The sequence below is a fragment of the Oncorhynchus nerka genome, linkage group LG16 (genome assembly GCF_034236695.1).
Source record: "Oncorhynchus nerka isolate Pitt River linkage group LG16, Oner_Uvic_2.0, whole genome shotgun sequence".
In the NCBI taxonomy this organism is placed as follows: domain Eukaryota; kingdom Metazoa; phylum Chordata; class Actinopteri; order Salmoniformes; family Salmonidae; genus Oncorhynchus; species Oncorhynchus nerka.
The window spans coordinates 34203299-34218761 of NC_088411.1; the positions used below are offsets into that span (position 1 = coordinate 34203299).

The following is a 15463-nucleotide window of genomic DNA, read 5'->3' on the forward strand; positions in this document are numbered from 1 at the left end:
GTAATTAGTCAACAAAGTTGTTGTGCTTTCCAATGTAGACATCAGATTCATCTTTTTGTAGAGCCTGAAAATTGTTTGGTTTTTTCCTTTAGGGAGCAAGTTTGCAGTTCCAGATGCACAATGACAAGCATTCTCATTTATTTTGGAATGTATAGTGGATCTTGCTAAGGGGGCAAAACAAACATACATATGTATACTCACATATTTCGTTTCACGTCCCAATGACCTTGGCAATGAGGTGTATCGCTACATGTGGGAGAAAGCAAACAGAGAAACGCAAATATATGAGAACTTTATGAGAAGACTATTCCTGGTAAAGTCAGTTTATCTACTTGCTGGGCTGTTTGTGGTGGTAATTGTATAAGTAGACTGTTATGATCCTGAATGTCACCTTTATACATCTGGACTGTCTTTTCAATCCACTTTGTGTAACACATTGTGTAGCCCTATGGAAGGGGATATTACCAACATAATTATCAGCCAGTTAGAGGATCATCTCATTTCATATGATCAGTATCTGACCACACGCACACACACACACACACACACACACACACGCACACACACACACACACACGAATGCACACACACACTCCAACATACAAAGACAGTTGGAATAATGGATGTAGAAAGGGATATTATGCTACTGTACCTGTATGCATTGTAATGAGATTATTGTACCTGTATGCATTGTAATGAGATTATTGTACCTGTATGCAATGTAATGAGATTATTGTAGCTGTATGCAATGTAATGAGATTACTGTACCTGTATGCAATGTAATGAGATTATTTGAGTTTTCACTGATGCAATGTAATGAGATTATTGTACCTGTATGCATGATTTATAGACATGCATAGTGATACAACGTTTTCCATTGTGCATTAGATTGCCAATAAGAATGGATCACATTATTTCTTTCTAATAAATTATGAGAAACTGAACAAAGTCTGACATAAGAGACGAGCCACCTACGAGACATTTAAACAGACCGCTCATGTAAGAGGGGTAAAGAAATCATTTTGGATAACACATCCACTTAATAGTAAATATGCAATCAGGGCGTATACACTTTTAAAACCAAGAGAACCACTAACAGTTTTTTTTACCAGCGTCAGTACGGTGTTTAAATGAAAAGGTATTTGTGTGCAGTATGTTTATCTTGTATATATTATACCTTGTAAGCATTTATATCAGACTTGTGAATGTTGTTGTTTGTATGTTTACTATATATATCTTTATCTTTTTTTATTAATTTTTATTTTACCTTTATTTAACCAGGCAAGTCATTTAAGAACAAATTCTTATTTTCAATGACGGCCTAGGAACAGTGCTTGTTCACCAGCAGAACGACATATTTGTACTTTGTCAGCTCGGGGGTTTGAATTTGCAATCTTCCGGTTACTAGTCCAACGCTCTAACCACTAGGCTACCCTGCCACCCCTTATCTGACTTGCCACAACTAAAGTTCCTTCTTGGGGGAAAAAAGTGTTCTATTCTATTCTACATATTGCTGTGAGTGCTTCTTACATTGGAAGTTTTTCTTGGTAAGCCCTTCTCCTAATTTTTGACATTGCTATTGAGCTGCCCTCCTTTCATTTGTTTGCTGAAGCACGAAGGCTCACCTGAACAGCATCTTACATACCTTTGGTGCACATTTGTCCATTGATTCCCTGGAGTATGCGAGAGCGGGAGATGCTTGGCGCTGAAAGATGCCAAAAGTAATCATAAAAGAGAACACTTCATTTGATCTCTTCTACTTTGGCTCAAGTGAGTGCAGGTCAATAAAAAACTCACCATTGGAATGGGGTCCTCTAACACTTCGTCTATGACAGCGTACAGATCTTCTGACTGCTTTCGCAACTGTGCAGGGGAACACATCTGTAGAGAGAATCAGCAGTTAAATAGACATTCTTGCAGCATATAGGCAAGGCTATAGTAGCTGTAATATTCTTAACAAGACCTTTATCATCCAGCTAACAGTCCTGCAATATATGGTTTTAAAATAGAAATTTGCACTTTACTTTTGAACGGACTAAATTGGTTTCCGAACACTTCAGAGAAAGTATTGGACTAATTTACAGTACAGATGCTCAGCTGCCTCAAAGTCAAGTACATCTACATGGAAACGTGTAAAGAAAAGTTGTAGCAAACAAGCATTTACAGAATATATTTACAAAATAGTTGATGCTACAAGTACACAGTGTCTTAGGAATCAGAGGCCACACTGTTCTGCACTATACTCCACTGTACTGTACCTCTGCATGTGTGTCCTCTTTCTTACGTCTGTCCACTGGGTCCTGTGAATCTCCTTCTTTGTGCACTTGATCATCAATTGCCTGTGAAAGCAATATAAATTGAGATGGAAACATCAATGGACACAACGTACAGTACGTACAGGTGTAGGATCTTAATTTGAGAATTGTCCTAATCTTTGAGAAATTTGAGAATTTTCCTGATTTTCCTTGTGTGAGAATTTTGTATACATACATATTGTATGAAAGTCTTTCTTTGTATTATATGTTCTCTTCCTTTGTCATGTGATCTACACAAAACGAATAGAACAACAAAGGTTTTACAAACTTTTATCTTTCTTTCAATGGAGCATGTTTTAATGTATTTTCTATTGAGTCAACATTTGTAAAGCAATTGAGACTGTCAGGCATTTTGTAAATGTTCCTGTCATCCACTTCTATCCTCAGTCTGAAGCATGTCAACCCTGTCACAGGCACAATCAAAAGTAATTCATTTTCTGTAGTAACAAAATAAACTCATTCCAATTCTGTTGACTAAATGAGAACTGTAGTGACTCATTCCAATAAGCATGTTATTATTATAGCATGTTATTCCTCCATTTGACTGAATAAACCACCTAATTTCAGTCACTAAAAATACTTACATTTTTCATTCCTCAACTTGTTGCCCTAAAATCCGACTGCACGGTTGAACTTAAAGGGGCAGTTACTACAGACATATTTGGACTGTTGAACTTAAAGGGGCAGTTACTACAGACATATTTGGACTGTTGAACTTAAAGGGGCAGTTACTACAGACATATTTGGACTGTTGAACTTAAAGGGGCAGTTACTACAGACATATTTGGACTGTTGAACTTAAAGGGGCAGTTACTACAGACATATTTGGACTGTTGAACTTAAAGGGGCAGTTACTACAGACATATTTGGACTTATAAATGTATGATGTGTACCCATTGATTCTTCAAGAATATAACTTAAAAATGCCTCATGAGCTTAGTTCAGCTGTCGTACCCCATCAGAACTCAAAATATTAGCTTGTTTAACTCCATTGTTTGTAAACAAAGTAAATGTAAACAAACGCTATATAGCCTCAAAACATGATTGAAACTGTAATTTGTATATCATGGATGGTCAGTCCTTGCATCCCTAACTCTGTCTATAATTTTGAATGGTTACATTTTCTCCAGCCCTATCTGTCAGCTTTTTAACAAAACAGGGGTTGGATAAACAGTTTATTGTTTCTACTGCCGATTGATCCAGGTCAGGTGTGTCTGTATCAACCATAATTTGGCAGCTGTTTAACTGTAATGTTCCTGGCTGATTGTCAATTAACAATGAGATAGGGATATTGGGTTTTCAACAGAAACGTCAGCAGACTGTGCTTACCTGCTGGTCCAACAGAACGATGTTTGTGGGAATTGCAGCGAGGGCTTTATAGCTTAACTTGATCTTGTGTGGCTAGAGTTGAGAGGGATGGGCGGAGGGATATGAAAAATACAAGACAAATCTTATTTATAGTGCTATTCCCAGGCTGGGCTTTGCTAGAAATGTTCAAAATGATTCAATTTCTCAATGTAACAAAACAATTCTGTTTAGACATAATGCACTTGAACCCTACAACATTTTAATGAAAACAAACTTTCACTAACTGTCTCTGAAAAGCAAATATGACAGTTGGGAACCAAGGACAATATAGTTACTGTTAGAGGTTGTAAGTTAACAAGATAATTTTTAGCCGAGTGGCATCTTGCCAGATACGCAATCATTCTTACAGTACTCAATGTTGGTCACAGGACATTAATAGTTTCATTTGTCCTTGTTTACTTGACTCATGCAGGTGGCGTGCGATTGGACTGCATGCCAGCATGCAGAGTAGCTACCTTTCTTTTTGTATCAATGGAGTCTGACATCTCCCTCCATAGGCATGGAGAGGGCGTAGAGCGCAGGGAGAGAGAGGGAGACGGAGTAAGGTCGCGGGTCGGGGGCGCCGGAGAAGGGGAGAGGGTGAAACGGTCGGGTGTAGAGGAGGGAGTGGGGGGCTTAGGGGATGGACATCCTGGGGGTGTGTAGAGGGTGGGAGTGAGGTGGAAAGCTCTGTGAGCTGGGGAGACACCGAGTTGCAGCATCGAGTGTGGAGGTGTTTTCAGGCCGTTCTGTAATGGGGTTGGTGATATTGTATCTGTGTACCTCTGTGCAGAGGAAACTATGCCACTGGGTGAGTGGGATGAGGCAGAAAGATGGCCCTCTGGGGCACAGCAGGAGAGAGAGAGAGGTTTAGGAGACCTGGAAAGACATGAGTAGGACAGTGGACTCCAAACTTGGGGCCTTGCAGTCCCCCGTGTGTTAAGGGTCCCCATAGAAATCCCCGATTGTTAGAGGTTCCCATGGAGGAAACTTCAGGTGTAGACGTATTGAGGGCCTTAAAGGTCTCCTGGTTATTAGCAGGTGCAGAAGACAGAAAGGTGAGCTTTGATTGTAGGTGAGAATTCAGAGCTTGTACAAAGTTCTTGCTAACTGGTTTAGGTTCAGCAGACAGTGTGTCAAGTGTTGAGTTTGATGAGGAGTTTACTATTCCGGGAGGCGATGAGCTGAGCTTTGAGAAGGATGAGTAAAGAGGTTGACATGCAGAGGTCCCCTGGTTGTGAGCTGGATTAGGAGACAGACATTTAAGTCTTGAGTGTGACGAATACAGGGGTTGATTTGAATCTTGGGGCACAGAAGCCCCCTGGTTCTTAACTGGTTTCGGCTCAGGCGACAGTGAGTTAAGTCTTGAGTTAACTGAGTTGTCGAGTGGCTCAGGAAACAGACGTCTGAATCGTGAGTGTGATGAGTACAGAGGTGGACTTGGAACTTTGGTGTGGTCTACTGGTTTGGGGAGGTTCTGAGGGAACGCTTGAGACAACGGTGGGACTGGTGATGCCACAAGGCTTCGATAAGAGGGGGAGGTGACCCTCTCAGAGATAATTCCATTGTTTGATTTCAGTTTTTCTGAGTGTCTTAATGGTGGGCTGTGAGGGCCAACCATTCTCCATGAGGTGGAAAGCTCCTTAGACTCTATGGACAGGGGTGCATTGACAGATCTAAGGGACTCTAACACACATCCATCCCTGTGATGGTAACTCTGAGCTGGGCTGTGTATGGAGGCTGAGGACTGGGCCCTGGATGAGAACACCTCCAGAGGAATAGAGGCCACACTGGAGGCTGCAGAGCAGGCGTTACAGGAAGTCCCATGGTGAATGGGCCAGCAGGGGGAGTAGGGTCTCTGTAGAGTCAGAGTAGGGGACAGGACTGGCAGGCGGCCCTTTCGGAGGATAGCTGTTAGCAGGGAGAGCCGCGTGGGAGGGGGCCTGTGGCGGGAGCGGGGGGACAGGGGACAGGGGGACGAGGAGGGACTTGCACAACAAGTTGGTGAGAGGCAGGTTGGCGGCATGTGGACTAAACTGGAGCCAGGTTCTAGGAAGTGCCTCTTGACTCGCACAACAGAGGGGGTGAACATGCCAGATCTCACTGAGGAGCACGGGGACACCGCGCAAGACGTCTCAGGGGACATTTGCAGTGCTGACCAGCTCCTGTCTTTGTCCCAACTCTCAGAGAGGATGGACTCCTGACTCTGACTCTTGGAAGAAGCAGGAAACAGGTCTGTGGAGTTAGCGGGGCTTAGTCTCTCGTCTGAGTCAGACTCCCTATTTAAAAAGAGATCCAAGCTGACCTCAGCACCCACAGGGGTGTTGTGCCACTGCTGCTGAGAAATGCCCTGGTGTTTGTTAACAGCTGTTTCCATAGTAGCGGGCCCGGATACAAAATGGTGGACTGTATTTTCTGGCTGGGTATTTATAGGGGGAGGGGTCTGGGGTGGGGTTGTGTGATCAGGAGGAGATATCAACTGAGAAGGGGAAAAAACATGGGATAGGGGTGAAAAGGTTCTATGAATATTAATTAACACATTGTTGACTAATGATAACTGAAGACGACTGTCAATGAGGTAGATTTATTTGATTTAATTTCATTTCAAATTCTGAATGATTGAACCATGATAGATAAACATTTTGCCATTCATTTGCAAAGTAATTAAAGCAGTCTCAGGCAAATATAATTTAGAAAAGGGTAAACAAAACTGGATTTTTACATAATCACTAATACGTTGCATATCTGAGACCCAACTTCAAATCAGGATTGTAACCATAGCTTCATATAACCAGGTTGTTTGTCTTGGTATACTATGTAAAAATTGAATCTCAGAAGGCATGTTCTCTCATTTAAAAGGTACAAGCAAAGGTTACAACAATTGGAACAGTATAGATTATGGCAAGTAGGGTTGGAACCAAAAATTCCGATCTGCCATTTGTGTGTCATTTTTATTACTATGTATAGATTTAATCTCAGAAGCTACAGTACGTCATTAAAATGGTCACATATGGAAGGGAGTCAAGCTGTTAGCCTTAGCAAAACATTGTTATTATCAAATATTTTTGACCAACTTCCATTAAAGTTACTATGTCTTGGCCTCAAGCAGAGAAGGTGCGACATATAGAACATGAATACAAAGCTTTAAGATTCACATTGTGATTAATGTTGTTGTTGGTCCTGCTGTAAATGCGAGTATCACATTGAGGTAGTAAGAGTAGAACATAAGCACTTACCCGAGTATATGTCTCCTGTTGGACCATGTCCCCTGCTCCACGTTTTTCACAGTCACTGATATAGATCACCTCCGCCTTGAAAAGCCCTCCGTCCGACATGGTGTGTTCAGTCGCCTTCTGCTTGGGAACTCCTAAATTCTGACAGAGGATCAGGAAACCTTGATGAGCCACTTAGATGAGTTACTGTAACCTGAGCAATCCTGAAGTGAACCTCGGCAAGTCCCTGTGTATAACTTCCAGCTCCTAAGCGAGAGCGGGATGTGTAATTATGTCTCTCTCCTGGGTTTCCTTTTACCAGAACACATGTCCCACATGAACTGTACACATGCACTACCACATGCACTACCACATGCACTACCACATGCACTACCACATGCACTACCACATGCACTACCACATGCCTCACTGGTTGAGTAAGAGCTTAACTGATACTATTTGTTCTTCATAATTATAGTAAGTCGTTTCTCTAGGGGAGAAGGGACACCCGTCCTGGATGACTGAATGACGACAGAATTACACAGTATGTTCTCCATACAGTCACAATTCATTTAGAAATCTTTCGTCACTGTCTAAATAAAATGAAACGAAACATTCATAAATGTTAGTGTTTTCTTTCAGAGATTCACTAGATTCACTAGATGTTAACTAGATGTGTGATACACTGCATTTAAAATGTAATTATTATGCGGAGAAAACATAATGTATTCTGTCTTTCTTTCAATTGTACTCAAAATGGATGTTCAAAAAGGTCAAGCTGGACTTCTACAGTAAGAGAAGCTCTTTTAACAACAGTTGTTGCATAATCCAAACTATTTGGCATACGGTATGATTGACATGATTGAGACTGATCCATGATAACAAGAACCTTTTTATCCATAATGCCAGTTCATTCTATAAGGCTTAGAAGCTTCGATAAATTCAAATTGAATTGATGAAATACGGTGTAAGACCACTCTAATGACATTTGGAATGTCTGTATGGGTTTGACTTTTTCATACATTTGCTACAATATCTCTTTCAAGAATGTACTCTCAAGTCCCCTTTAGGTTCAGTCTGCTTATCCTGATTATTCTTTGTAGCATTCATTCGTCTTGGCTGAATTGGACATTGTGTATGTGAAAATGGCGTGTATAATATATCTCATTCATTCCATGCTAGCATATAACCTATACCAATGTAAGTTCATAATTGAACATCTGAATGGGAAATGAGGGAACATGAGTAATACTGTCAAATTAATATATAATATCTCTAAAATCGTATATATTTTAAAATCAAATGTCTATAAAGGGACTACAGTTATCAAAACTACAGGATATTGCTTAGTAAAGCTGCATTTGAATAGAACAATGTCACAGCAGTTTTCAATGGCAAGTTTAACTCTGAACAGCATTAAGTACCAACAATATTAAGTACTGGAAATGGTTATTGCTAGTAAGCAGTATACATTATATTATTGGTCCTAATCATGCTAGGTATAGAGAGAATATTAAGGAGAACATAGCAAAGAACATTGAGATAAGTATCAACTCACCTTTACGTCTCTCAGCTTTATATCAATTTGAATTGTATTTGTCACATGCGATGAATACAACAGGTAGACCTTACCATGAAATGCTTACTTACAAACCATAAACAAACAATGCAGTTCAAAATAGTTAAGAAAATATTTACTAAATAAACTAAAGTAAAAAATGTAATAAAAAAGTAACACAATAAAATAATAATAACGAGGCTATATACAGGGGGCACCGGTAGCGAGTCAATGTGCGGGGGTACAGGTTAGTCAAGGTAATTTGTACATGTAGGTGTGAAGTAACTATGCATAGATAATAAACAACAGAGTAGCAGCTGTGTAAAAATATTTAAAAAGGGGGGGGGGGGGTCAATGTAAATAGTCCGGGTGTCCATTTGATGAATTGTTCAGCAGTCATATGGCTTGGGGGTAGAAGCTGATAAGGAGCCTTTGGGACCTAGACTTGTATCCTGATCTATCCTGATTTGTAGTATATACTGTATACTACTTCATGTTTGCTCCTGCAGTTTATATTCACCTATGAAATAACCTCCTTGTGACATCTGCTGGTTTTCTGAACAACAGACTCTTAGATATCCATGTGCATAACTCAGACCTTCATATTCATCACAAAAGGCAACCTAAGATTTACTTTAAATGAATAACTTGCAGATTTGGTTTCTCCTGTGTTCTGTATGTTACCATGGTAAAGAAAAAAGGCCTGGAGTTTTTGAACTCTTCACATTTGTATCTATGGTAACCTATTGAGCCAGTCCCTCTAGATATTATTCACAACCACACCTCATGTACTACAAGCCTGATACAATTCTGTCCATGTGATAATGCAGTATTTTTCTACACGACATAGCCAACAGACTTGCTTCATGGTTGCCTTAACTAAATGGATTCGCTAACTGAGTGCTTGAATTGAAGCGCATTGAAAATCCCATGGGAGTGGTGTGAAAGATTCGCTCAATGAAAAACTGATTCCCATATCAACAGTGACTACTTGACAACTGATGTTATATAAACATTATCATTTCATAATCAGGTGCATTGAAAACCAACAAAAGCTACAGCCAAAGTTTGAGACTGTGGAAATGGACGCAAACATGGATTGGTCAAACATATTTTCAATTTCTTTCTCATTTGATGAGAGTATGACATTTGAAATAGCTGTATCAATGAAGAGACGTCATCTCATCCTGTTCAGTTGGTGCATTATTAACAATGTTTTGACAGCGATATTATCTGAGTGCATGTATTTATGTATACACTGTATAAAAAAATACAATAAAAAATATGTTTATTCAACATACAATTGTAAGGCAACCAGTTGAAAATGCACAATCCTGATGCAGCTGGTTCCCTTACAATTTTATGTGGAATCAACATATTTTTCTTTTACAGTGTAAGAATTGAGACCACACAAAAGTGGCTGATTGAAGTTGGTGCCAAGTACCTTATTTGGTTTGCCTGTGAGTAGTCCTGTTTTCACAGCCTCTGTGAGCGTGATTTGAATTGGCAATGTCTTCAGCACCGGCACAAACATATAAGACAGAAGCTTGGATGACACTTCTTCTTCTGAGACCTGTAAATAAAGATGGTTACACATCATCTTATGTCTGTGATCTTCACATTAAAAAACGATTCAAATCACATGATCTGAGTTTGTAATTAAACTACATTGCTGAAGCACTGTTGCACGCTACTGATAGACATATTGTGAATATTTCTACCTATAAAGTATGTATTTCTACAATTTAAAAGGATGTTTAAAGAGAGTAAAGAAGCCCTGAGATGTGGTTTACCTTCTGCTTGCTTTAGTTATTCTGGTCAGAGTTGCATGAAATAAGCCCAAAGCTGCTCAAGACAATAATGCAGTGTTTTTCCAAATTCGTTTTGGGATGTAGTACTCAAAATGGAATGTGTCAGAACAGAAGCTCAATTCAGACTACATGAATATGTACACGTAGGAGGGAGAAATGAGTCCGTCCCTGTTCACATTTTAAGATCTCACAGTTAATGATTGTTGGCTGACTGAGCAAGAGACAAAGAATATAGGCAGACAAGTGCATTTTTCTCCTCCTCCATTTGGAAAGAAAACATGTTTTGTATTATCAATAGTATCTAACTACTTGAAATAAATTAATATACGTTCTGTATATACTACTGAAAGAAATGAATATACGTTCTGTATGTACTACTGAAAGAAATTAAGATACATTCTGTGGGTCTCCCTATTAATATTCCAATGTATATGTTAATTAACTTAAACCTTAACTCCACAAAAGTTTACACAATAACGAGGAAGTATGTGACAGGTTAGCATTTTTCATCATTAATCTTGTTTCATGAATTTTTACAATAATAGCCCATTTTGACTTTTCAGCTGGCTCATCTAATGGAAATCGCTCAGTTCTGCCTCATCAACCTGCTCGTATATGTAGACTACAGTATTCATTACAACAACCAAGACTATGAGTGTTCAATATTGAAGCGTCGTGCTTGAATTGGATCATACTTTGTACATAAGATTTAAAAGTCCTGAGGAAATTAACATAAAGTAAATGTTTAGAATCCCTTACTACCAGTTTAGAGAGATGGATCATGCCGGTAAAAAATAAATGGCACTGCAATCAACGGTCGTTTCTTTAGCTAGCAGAGTGATGCCATGCCATTAACTTGCTTATTGGGAGTGTCATAATGTTGGGTTAAACCAGAACTAAAGGCTTGCGTAATTGATCAACTGCTTGATTAAGTTCTGGGTCCATACGTGTTAAGAGAAGAGATGAATAGATGCTAGAACAAGGAGCGGAACCGGAATGAGTTGTGGAACCTCACTCTTTGCAAGATCCCGGGACGAATTTCCCCTCCCCTCCTGAAATTCGAAAGATGTTAACACCTGCGAAACCGTGATTTGTCCAAATAACAAACAAAACAAACACAGTGATGAAAAACCCAAACGAACTACTGCTGCTCGTTGGTCCATGCGTCTCATTCCTTCCCGACATATTCTACTGTACCAGTTATGTTTAGGTAGATCTGTCCACCAGAGAGTAGGAGTGCCATATAGTGACACTTAAAGGGAAATGTCAACATTTTTCTACTTCATATTCAAAATCTCCTGCACAACACCCAACATCAACATATCTGAAAATGGCGCATTTCTGATTTGTAGTAAAAAGATGAAGGTTTCAAATGACATCATCGGTGTGCATCATGTGTTTTAAACCAATTATGAGTAGGCATTGCCTACTAATTGCCTACTAATTGGTTGATGAAACACTTCTCTTCTATCTTTTTTACTACAAAACATAGAAACGCGCAATTTGCAATGTTGATGTTGGAGTGGTGCTGGAGATGGTGAATATGAAATTGAAAAATGGTTAAAAGTCCCTTTAATTGCAGCCTGGTTGCAATTAGCAATTTTTCAGAATCGACACAACTTTGTATTTTACTATGCTATATATAACTGCTGACAAAATAAGTTTTCGCAAACTTGCAGTTAACTGCATGAGGTATGTCTTGGGATCACTGGAGTGTTCTCTTGTTGAGCCAACAGCTGAACTGACAGTCACTGTAAATGTAGGCAGGCAGCTCAGGTTTTGTCCTCGATTTAATGTCGCTAGACAGAAATAGCCTTGTTTATTTCATGCTCTCGTAACTTCTCCATTGCGAAGTGACGCTGGGTTTATCATGAGACCAGAGCTAACTTGAGAGAAAAGACTCCAACAAAGATTGTCACTAGTTACCACAGCCACAAAGTCATAAACACATACAATTTATCTTCTTAAAATGTGATTTTAAACCTAACCATAACCACACTGCTAACGGTATTCATAACCCTAACATTAAATTAAGACTGAAAAACCTTTTTTTCTTCATAATTTTAAAGATATTATAGCCAACATTTACTTTGTGGCTGTGGTAACTAGTGGAAACCCCACAAACACTGAACTTATACTTCAGATCATTCCATTGTTTTCCCTTCTCTGTTGCTCCAAGACATTGAAGTATGAGTGTTTAATTACAGCAACAAAAACACAACTACTAAGGCTACAGGTATTAAATCAATGGTTGATAGTGGGTTTCCAGTTATTGCTTTCAGAATTGTATTTGATCGGCACAGCAGCTACGAAAATCAAACATAATTTGAAAAAGTGATACAGATATAAGATCTTCATTTGATCACCCTGTGTAGAAGAATTTCCCTGAAATGCAGGACATTTTTAAAAATTGCAGTGTATTTGAAGTTTAAACTGAGGGATTTTGATGGGGATGTTTTTATTATGTCACTTGACGCATCTGAAGTTTCCACTTTAAAACACTTACTGCTGTTGCAGGACTATTGTCCGGCCTTAGCACACTGGCTCAAATGAACATCCTACATCTGTAGTGCTCTCAGAATTGTGTTTGATTTTCATTATTATTATTATTTTGTCTTTAACCTTTAACTAGGCAGGTCAGTTAATAACAAATTCTTATTTACAATGACGGCCTACCCTAGCCAAACCCGGACGACGCTGGACCAATTGTGCACCACCCTATGGGACTCCCAATCACAGCCGGATGTGATACAGCCTGGATTCCCTCCAGGGTCTGTAGTGACACCTCTTGCTCTGAGATGCAGTGCCTTAGACCGCTGCGCCACAGGGTAGCTAATTGGTACAGCAGCTGTGGTAACTAAACATGCTTTCTGAAAATACACTGGAAATGATTGAATAACAACCTCAGTTAATATCTTGGCAGAGGGCTAAACTGCTTGCCCATTCCACAAGAAATTCTCCCCAAAACAAAATGCTGTTATAAATCCATTTGAATGAGATTTACTCTGAAAAAATAAACAAGAGTGCAATCAGCAGCCTTTGAAATGTCCACTCTCACCAGCTGTCCTTATAAATAGTGGAAAACAGAGTAGGCTGAAAGCAATTAGTGACACAATATATCATGACTGACAGACCATAACTTTCATATCATGTTACATACAGTAAATGCTTCTAGGTCCTTTTAGATACGAATTTGGTTAATTATGCACAGCAAGACATTTTATACCTACACCAAAAGTGGATTAGCCAGACACCATGAACAAACAAAGAGATAATAGCAAAATATGAGAGTTGGAAAAATCTTATTCCTACCCTGAATAATACCCTGAATAATTCATGCAATGTTATAACTGAGAAAAAGGAATCTGCTCCCTTGGAGATAAGAGGAGACGTATTTTCACAGAAGTCAATTGGTATGGGAGACGGGTTGGTTGTCTCAGATGTTGGTTGTCTCAGGGGATGTTTTTCTCAAGGGTTGGTTGTCTCAAGGGTTGGTTGTCTCAAGGGTTGGTTGCCTCAAGGGTTGGTTGCCTCAAGGGTTGGTTGCCTCAAGGGTTGGTTGTCTCAAGGGTTGGTTGCCTCAAGGGTTGGTTGTCTCAAGAGTTGGTTGTCTCAAGGGTTGGTTGCCTCAAGGGTTGGTTGCCTCAAGGGTTGGTTGCCTCAAGGGTTGGTTGCCTCAAGGGTTGGTTGTCTCAAGGGTTGGTTGCCTCAAGGGTTGGTTGCCTCAAGGGTTGGTTGCCTCAAGAGTTGTTAGTCACCGTGCTAATTACTTCCAATCTTTGAAAGAACTCATTCACCTGGTCAATTCATGTCAGCATGTCAAAACAATGGGGTGAGGGGAATGTGTGTTTTTCATAGTTGGGGGGGGGGTCTTGTTTGTTGTAATAATAATGATTAACATGTACTTTATAAATCATTTATTAACAACTATAACTGGTTCAAATTGAGTGCGGTACTGTATTTGACTATTGCTATTATTGATTATGGGACAGCAACATAAGGTTTGTAGCCATTGAGAGGTCACTGTATACAATACAACAATGCAAGTGGGCATTATTGCTCATTGAAAGTCATCTTAGCCATGGCCGCAGGAAGATGTTTTGGGGTGGGGGTGTTGTCTACGGGGGTGTTTTTCTCCCCCGCTCTGCTGACAAGTATTTTTCTCCGCTCATACAGGAATAATAAAGGCCTAGTCCACTCATTTATTTGTATTAATTATTTGTTAATTGTGATTTATCAGGAGGTGCTGCAGCAACCTCAGTACCTCTACTTTCTGTGACTATGATCTTAGCTGTGAACAGGGTGTGAGGAGCATGAGGTAACTGTTGTCTGTTTTCTTGTGATGTGATAGTATAGTATCAGGGCCGGCCCTGAACATAAAGCAACATAAGTGGTCGCTTAGGGCCCTCGGTTGCTAGGGGGCCACTGAACTCCTCAAAAAACAGAGTTTAGGAACTCGGTTGGGGTCTGAACTTACTGTTGAGAGTTAGAACAGTAGAATATACATGGTGAAAATTCAAAATTTGGTTGTGCATTAGTAGTCCCTGACAGTCACTCAATTAGCCCATGTCAGCTAAATCTTTTTAGATTGATAAGTTAGTTTAGCCAGCTATCTAAACTTGTAGTAATCATGGTTGAATTATCGACCAGGCATGAAGGGCATGTGCCCAGGGGCCCTGACCTCCAGGGGACCCCCATTGATTTTGTTAGTCACTCTCACTCAGATATCATATTAACATGGCATACAGTATATCATGGTTAAATGTGTAGAATTGGAGGAAATTAGCTTTAAAACTGCAAAGAAAATCTCTCCACCCTATGACAAAATGTGTGGAATAGCAATAAAATTTGCTGTAAAACTGCTACTTTTTCTGTCCACCCCATGGCAACATGAGTAGAATTGCATGAAATTAGTTATAAAATTGCTACATTTTCTCTCCGCCACTTTACAAAATGTGTAGAATTGCAGCAAACTTGCTTTAAAACTGCTATATTTTCTCAGCACCCCATGGCAAAATGGGCTTAGGGTCCACCCCCCCAGAAAAAGTTATCCGCATTGTGTTTACGTTTTGCTGTACGATATATTATGTACTACATATATTGAACCTCACTTCAATCATTAGCCTTTTTATATATTTTACCCCTCTTTTCAATCTTGTCTCGTTGTAACTCCCCAATGTGCTCGGGAGGCGAAGGTTGAGTCATTCATCTTCCAAAACA

At 39.7% G+C, this 15463-nt stretch overlaps 1 protein-coding gene across 6 annotated transcripts in view; it reads right to left on the minus strand.

Annotated features, from left to right (window-relative positions):
* mlip (muscular LMNA-interacting protein) overlaps positions 1 to 15463 on the minus strand; it is a 47397-nt gene that overhangs the window by 21860 nt on the left and 10074 nt on the right. For 3 of the 6 annotated variants that reach the window (XR_010459346.1, XM_029685429.2, XM_065002641.1), the window contains exons 2-8: positions 9877 to 10005; positions 6899 to 7036; positions 3645 to 3716; positions 2259 to 2339; positions 1798 to 1881; positions 1646 to 1705; positions 202 to 246 (exon numbers count right to left, since the gene is read on the minus strand). Coding sequence is in view for 5 of the 6 variants with exons in the window: in XM_029685429.2 (XP_029541289.1) it covers positions 202 to 246; positions 1646 to 1705; positions 1798 to 1881; positions 2259 to 2339; positions 3645 to 3716; positions 6899 to 7036; positions 9877 to 10005 (609 nt within the window). In the remaining variant the exon portion in view is untranslated. Of the gene's footprint in view, positions 1 to 201; positions 247 to 1645; positions 1706 to 1797; positions 1882 to 2258; positions 2340 to 3644; positions 3717 to 4297; positions 6142 to 6898; positions 7037 to 9876; positions 10006 to 10225; positions 10342 to 15463 lie in introns of those variants that run through there. The other 3 variants (XM_029685426.2, XM_029685428.2, XM_065002640.1) reach the window with 3 other exon arrangements.